A 7,436-nucleotide genomic window follows, 5' to 3' on the forward strand; every position below is an offset into this window, starting at 1 on the left:
CCCTCACCCCCCCTCCATCACCCGGCACTCACCGCCTGTCCGTGACCACCTCTCCCGTGCCTACAACCACAAACACCACCACCACCTCTCCCGTGCCTACAACCACAAACACCACCACCACCTCTCCCGTGCCTACAAACACAAACACCACCACCTCTCCCGTGCCTACAACCACAAACACCACCACCACCTCTCCCGTGCCTACAACCACAAACACCACCACCACCTCTCCCGTGCCTACAACCACAAACACCACCACCACCTCTCCCGTGCCTACAACCACAAACACAAACACCACCTCTCCCGTGCCTACAACCACAAACACCACCACCACCTCTCCCGTGCCTACAACCACAAACACCACCACCACCTCTCCCGTGCCTACAACCACAAACACCACCACCACCTCTCCCGTGCCTACAACCACAAACACCACCACCACCATCACCTCCTGCTGCTGCTGCTGTCGCGGTCTCCGCGTGGCGCCGCGGGTCCAGGGGGAGGCCTCGCGGCCCAAGAGCGGGGCCACGGCACCCCCCCTCCCGCTCCTGGCCCCTCCCCCTCGTCCCTCCTGGCCCCTCGTCCTTCCTGGCCCCTCCCCCTCGTCCTTCTTGGCCCCTCCCCCTCATCCCTCCTGGCCCCTCCCCCTCGTCAATCCTCCTCCCGTTCGCGACGTGGAGTGAACTCAGCCCCGCCCCCCCCGCCCCCACCGCCCCCCCCCCTGCGCGGCCCCGCTGCCCATTGCAAGAATGGCGGGAAGCGGTCGCAGGGCCTACCGCGCGCCGCCTCTCGCTTGATTGGCTCGCTTCGCGTCACGTGGGGAAGGCGGAAGAAGAGTATGGGGGAGGAGCTGCGCGGTAAGGGGCGGGGCCGTGGAGTCACGTGGTGGGCAATGATTGCCAATAAGTGGGCAGGGATGGCTGTACGTCACATCCGGTGATATAGGACACGCCCCTTCGTGACGTGCCTCACACTTCCTTCCGTCCCGCGTGCCGTCAACACGAGCTCAGCATGGCGCTGTTGACCGTTGGCGTTCCGCTCTTGGCCATGCTTGGGATGGAGATCTTCATTTATCTTCGTTTTAAGCTTTCCATCTCATACTTTTACCGCGAGACCACGACGCTGCAAACGGAGAGGATGGGCCTGCAGAATGTGGAGCTCTGTCAGAAGAACAAGACCATGGAAGTGGAGAAAGATGGTAAGCTACCATTTTCTTTGGTTCTTTCGGTAAAGTCACGTAGAATGAGAATAAAATAATAAATTGATAAAATAAAATAACACAATAATATTCTCACGACGTTTCGGCCACAATACAAGCGGCCTTCATCAGGTGAAGGGGACGAGACTGTCTGGAGGACAGCGCTGGAGTGAGAAAGCCACGCTGAGATCGCGATCTTTAAGCTGTGTGAGAAGAAACAAAGTGCCTTGACAAAGGAATTAACATAATTTGGCATTGAAATGGCTGAGTGATTAGCTTGTGACTGGTCACAGAAAAGGCTATGTTAAAGTTAAAGCATACACATCCGCAAAGGCACCCCTTGACAAAGGAATTAGCGTAGAATTTAGCATTGAAATAGCTGAGTGATTAGCTTGTAACTGGTCACAGAAATAGCTATGTTAAAGTCAGAGCATATACATTCACCGAGTCACCTAGTACAAATCAAACAGCAGAATTTAGCATTGAAATAACTAGGCGAATTTAGCATTGATATAACTGAGTGATTAGCTTGTGACTGGTCACAGAAATGGCTATGTTGAAGTTAAGGCCTACACATCTGAGCTATTCACAGTAACTGGGTATACAATATATAATGAATACTATATACTGAACCAATAAAAAACACAAAAATTTAAATTACCTCAATGTTATCAATAAACTCTATATTCTCCAATCAGCTAAGCTACCAACAATAAGTCGTTATATATCACAATGCTATATGGCGAAAAATGGGTGGATTCTTACCCTCAACTTTAGCACCACGGATAGCTACGGGTCCCGTTCAGACGGACGAGTTCATCGATGGTCGGAACAGAGGAGGGGGAGAGAGACAGCTGCGAGGCGCTGTTATACTCCATGTTGTAAACCATACCATTAACCACGGTTAAGCTATCCGTGTTGCTAAAGTTGAGGGTAAGAATCCACCCATTTTTCGCCATATAGCATTGTGATATATAACGACTTATTGTTGGTAGCTTAGCTGATTGGAGAATATAGAGTTTATTGATAACATTGAGGTAATTTATATTTTAGTATTTTTTTTGGTTCATGATATAGTATTCATTATATATTGTATTGTATACCCAGTTACAGTGAATAGCTCAGATGTGTAGGCCTTAACTTCAACAGCCATTTCTGTGACCAGTCACAAGCTAATCACTCAGTTATTTCAATGCTAAATTCGCCTAGTTCAATGCTAAATTCTCCTGTTTGATTTGTACTAGGTGCCTCGGTGAATGTATATGCTCTGACTTTAACATAGCTATTTCTGTGACCAGTTACAAGCTAATCATTCAGCTATTTCAATGCTAAATTCTATGCTTATTCCTTTGTCAAGGAGTGCCTCTGCGGATGTGTATACTTTAACTTAGCTATTTCAATGCTAAATTCTATGCTAATTCCTTTGTCAAAGGGTGCCTTTGCGGATGTGTATGCTTTAACTTTAATATAGCCTTTTCTGTGACCAGTCACAAGCTAATCACTCAGCCATTTCAATGCTAAATTAAATGCTAATTCCTTTGTCAGGCGCTTTGTTTCTTCTCACACAGCTTAAAGGTCGTGATCTCAGCGTGGCTTTCTCACTCAAGCGCTGTCCTCCAGACAGTCTCGTCCCCTTCACCTGATGAAGGCCGCTTGTGTTGTGGCCGAAACGTCGTGAGAATATTATTGTGTTATTTTATTTTATCAATTTATTATTTTATTCTCATTCTACGTGACTTTATCGAAAGAACCAAAGAAGATGAATCCTTGCAGTCACGAAAACTTTAAATCGAAATTTAAGCTACCATTCTTAGATGTTCTGTTTGAGAGGAGACCTGATGGCTCATTGGGGCATTCTGTCTACAGGAAACCCACCCACACAGATTCCTACTTGAAACCTGATTCCCACCACCACCCAGCACAAAAGAATTCTCTCATCAAAACTTCATACCATAGGGCTCATTGCCTTTCGGACCAACACCACCTGACCAGTGAATTAAAACATGTACACCTGGCCCTCAAAAGGAATGGTTACTCTGACCGTACCATCTGCCAAGCTGTTTCTCCCTCCATACAGAAACAACCACTTGATACTCCGGCCAAAACCATCACACTACCATATATAGCAGGCGTTACTAAAAAGATTTCAAAAATTCTAAACAAACACAAGATCCAGGTCCGGTTCAATACAGTACACAAAATTCGTGATCTGATCCCATCCGTGAAGGATGGCATTCCTGACTTACAGTACCCCGGGGTTTACAAATTGAGTTGTACCTGCGGTGATTGCTATATCGGGGAGACAAAGCGACATGTCTCTGACCGAATTCGCGAGCACAAATCAGATTTGAAACACAGCAAAACGAATTCTTTGCTGATCACTGTTACAACCATGTGGGTGATCACGATATAATTTTCTCCGATACCAAGGTTCTTTGCAAACCCACGGGTTTTTATCAGAGATTTGTTCACGAGGCAATTCAGATCTACAAACACAGACACAATTTCAACCGAGAAGTTGGTTTCAAATTAAGCAACCATTGGAAAGATGTTCTAAATCGAACTAAACATAAACTAATTTCTGTGGTACAGTATATTTTTCAAGTAGTGGTACCCCAAACTTTCGCAGCTCTCAGCTCCCCCCCCCTCCCGCTCCTGGCCCCTCCCCCTCGTCCCTCCTGGCCCCTCCCCCTCGTCCCTCCTGGCCCCTCCCCCTCGTCCCTCCTCCCGACTCGCGACGTGGAGTGAACTCGCCCCCGCGCCCCGCGCCCCACCCTGAGCGGCCCCGCCGCCCATTGCAAGAATGGCGGGAAGCGGACGCGGGGCCGACCGCGCGCCGCCTCTCGCGTGATTGGCTCGCTTCGCGTCACGTGGGGAAGGCGGAAGAAGAGTATGGGCGAGGAGCTGTGTGGTTAGGGGCAGGGCCGTGGAGTCACGTGGTGGGCAATGATTGACAATAAGTGGGCAGAGATGGCTGTTACGTCATAGTGTACGTCACATCCGGTAATGACGTCACGATAAATAACACGCCTCTTCGTGACGTGTCTCACACTTGCTTCTGTCCCGCGTGCCGTCAACTCGAACTGAGCATGGTGCTGCTGATCGTTGGCGTTCTGGTCTTGGCCATGCTTGGGATGGGGATCTTCATATATCTTTTTACGCTTTCCATTTCAGACTTTGACCATGAGACCACGACGCTGTCTACGGAGAGGATGGGCCTGCAGAATGTGGAGCTCTGTCAGAAGAGCAAGATGCTCCGTCTGGAGCTACAGCATCAGCTGGAGGAGTTCATGGAGAACCGAGAGACTCTCCAGAGAGAGATCAGGAGCCTGGTTCAACAGCTTAAAGAGCGCCAGTTGGAGCTGGAGCCCACGAGAGTGCCTTGCAGGGAGAGCAAGTCTCTCCATGCGGATTTTCTCCGAGACTGCAATGCAGCACAGCGGCAAATGTCGCTGCGCTGTGAAAACGAAGATCTCCGGAGGTCGCTGCACGCCCACCTGAGGAAGTTGAACTTCCTGAATCCGCAGAGAGGGCAGGAACAGTTTAGGCTGCGCGGGAAGCTGGTGCGTCACGAGGACATGTGGCATGGGGAAAAGAGGCTGCAAGAAGAGAACCTGCATCTCCGTAGCCAGCTGAAAGAGCTAATATGGACCGTGTCTCAAATGTACAATAATGCCACCACCACCGACGCCACTTCCACCGCCGCTGCCACAGCTTCCACCACCGCAACCGTTTCCACCACCACTTCTGCCACCACCACCAAGCCCAAGAAGATGAAGAGATTTAGCCATTGGTTCCGAAAATTGCTGAAGCGCAAGTCGGCCATTTAAAAATATTGGGGAAATTGTGAAAATGACACCACCCTAATTAAAACATTACTCAGAAAGACAAACATACCCCATAGAACATCAACAAAGTCATATATAAGACAAAATATCGTACATTTGCATGCAACACTCTAATAAATACTGTATTGTGAGCAAAACATAAAGTTACTTAAATGGAAAAAAAATCTGTTATTGTCACTTACCTTTAGTCCGGATGCCGGTCTGCTTGTCGGGAGGGGGCGTAATGAGTCCCTGCACACACGGGGGCGGTGGGAGGGGGGTGAACGTCCATACACACACACAACAGCGACAATCATCCGCTGTATAGCCTTACCAGAATGTTGGGGCAAGCGCCTATGAAGCTCTGAATGGCACACGGGGTGAATGGCCAGCACCCTGCCCGGCTGCCTCTCTTTATCTCTCCATACACGAGACTCAAAGGCGTACATGCGTCCGTGCACACACGCACAACAACAACGCGACAACCGTCGTTCACCCCTAAGTGGCAGTGACATCACCACAGCACTTGTGCAATGCTCGGTGCATTTTGAGGCCACGTGAAGTGTCGAAGGCTGGCTGGCAGGAGGTCATGTAATAGACGCAGGTGCCATGGATTGACTTAGGAAGATGATGGGCAGATGCAACAGCCGTGCTCCCCACTGTGCCAACTTTATTTGTGTCAGTTGTTTGGCGCTCTGCTCGTTGTTTTGAGCCTCGCTCCTCTGCCCTATGCTGTTGCTGGAGGGCAACTGCCTCCACCTCCCCAGCAGCGCCTTTCATGAACCTCCTCCACAGAAGCCGATCGTGACACTGCTGATACCAGTCATCAATAAGTCCAATCAGCTCCACATCCTTCTGCACCACATCAGTCCATCTCTTCTCTACCCCGTACCACGCCCATTTAGCACCATCTATCCAGCCAAATTGAAGCTGCTTGGGGATGCCGTGACTGCATACAGACTGCATGACACAATCAACGCAGCCTCGCTTGCTGGAGGAGCCCACAGATGGGCATTTGTCCAGATATTCTAGGAATCTGTGAGCTTACAAAGTCCAGTCTGGTTAAACCCTGAATAGATCGTGGGCAAGCTAACCTTAACGTTCCTTTCGAGAGAGATAAGGGAGGGTATAACTGTGGCCGAGAAGACATGAAGATTTTTATGGAGTGACATGCCAGGTAGCTTCCACACTGTTGAGCAGCTGATGAAAATATAATGCTGCTCGAATTATTTTAAATGAGACCTCGGCTCCCAAAACGGACTTGATCATCAGCACACTGCCCAATCCACTCTCTCCTCAGGTGCCCCAAATACATGAGGAATTGAGGAAGGGAGCATTTTTATGATGTAAAATACCCAGGGAGGTGATTTGTTTTCGTGGGGCTGATGGTAACGGCCCATATTTTAGTAGCATGCTTCATGTTTAGCTGTAGTGTCTCCAACTTCTCCTTAGAGTGGGCAGTAATCACCAGATCATCCGCATTCATAATATGGTTTAACAATAGAGAGCCATACCATGACCGGCTCAGGCATCGATCAGCCTCCCATTATATCTATACCAGAAATTCTACTGGTACATCCATAGAAATCGTCTCAAACTACGTAGTCAAAGAAAATGTTCAGTCGTGTAGGGGGCAGAGGACATCCATGTCGCACATTACTCACACATTCTATCATCCCTTAGCTCCATTACGTCGATTTTTCATGAGACAGCAGTTGTCTTTCTATTGTTTATATATGCTTTATCGAAAGAAGAAAATAGTATATTTGCTTTAATTACTGTAACTCTGTGTTTTATTTAGCTTTGGTAATTGGGTGATCCAGGTCTCTCTTGCAAATGAGACTCATCCTGGTCGCTTTAGTTCTCGCCTTGTTCAACTCAATAAACTGGTACTCACTCCATTATGAACTCACCCACTTCCTTAAATCTATGACTCACGTAAATACTCCCTCTCTCTCCTCATGAGTCATATATTTACCTGATCACACAATCACCCGATCATTCACTGTGTCAACCTCACTCACGCACTTTTTCATGCTCTCAAGAATGACCCACCCATTCTATCACTACATTCATCATCATCCCCTTCCCTCATTGACCCACTGGTAAAATTAAAATACTCGACAGCAACAACACGTGAGATTGTACTCAGGCTTACACTCACATGTGTAAAGAAGCTCCTTTGCAGGTTCCATTTGATAGATGATTTATTTCACGATAACATATTTACAACGCAAGAGTACGACTCACACGAACCTTCCCCCGTACAGTAACCTGTACCTGTTTCAACCCATCTCCACTGCCCCCACTATAAACTTTGCCATCCAAGAGGAGTGAAGTAGAAGACAATAGAGTCTGCTGAGAGAATCTACCGGGGAAAACTTCTGGAAGTTACCAGGGCGTGGCCGTGC

General features: G+C 48.4%; 1 protein-coding gene across 1 annotated transcript; it reads left to right on the top strand.

Moving 5' to 3' along the window:
- Positions 1 to 938: 938 nt before the first annotated feature.
- Positions 939 to 6,926, top strand: LOC142923171 (uncharacterized). Its single transcript, XM_076064105.1, has 2 exons — positions 939 to 1,198; positions 4,373 to 6,926. The coding sequence occupies exons 1-2, from the start codon at positions 1,012 to 1,014 to the stop codon at positions 5,026 to 5,028; spliced, it is 843 nt and encodes a 280-aa protein (XP_075920220.1). The 5' UTR covers positions 939 to 1,011; the 3' UTR covers positions 5,029 to 6,926.
- The last annotated feature ends 510 nt before the right edge of the window (positions 6,927 to 7,436 follow it).

The sequence above is a fragment of the Petromyzon marinus genome, unplaced genomic scaffold (genome assembly GCF_048934315.1).
Source record: "Petromyzon marinus isolate PM22_M1 ecotype Great Lakes invasive population unplaced genomic scaffold, UKy_Petmar_22M1.pri1.0 PM_Scaffold_31, whole genome shotgun sequence".
Taxonomy (NCBI): Eukaryota; Metazoa; Chordata; class Hyperoartia; order Petromyzontiformes; family Petromyzontidae; genus Petromyzon; species Petromyzon marinus.

Excerpts from the sequence above, each read along its gene's own strand:
- LOC142923171 (XM_076064105.1), top strand. The coding sequence starts at position 1,012 with ATGGCGCTGTTGACCGTTGGCGTTCCGCTCTTGGCCATGCTTGGGATG. Across the intron at positions 1,199-4,372 it reads CATGGAAGTGGAGAAAGATG|ACTTTGACCATGAGACCACG; the intron begins GTAAGCTACCAT and ends TTTCCATTTCAG.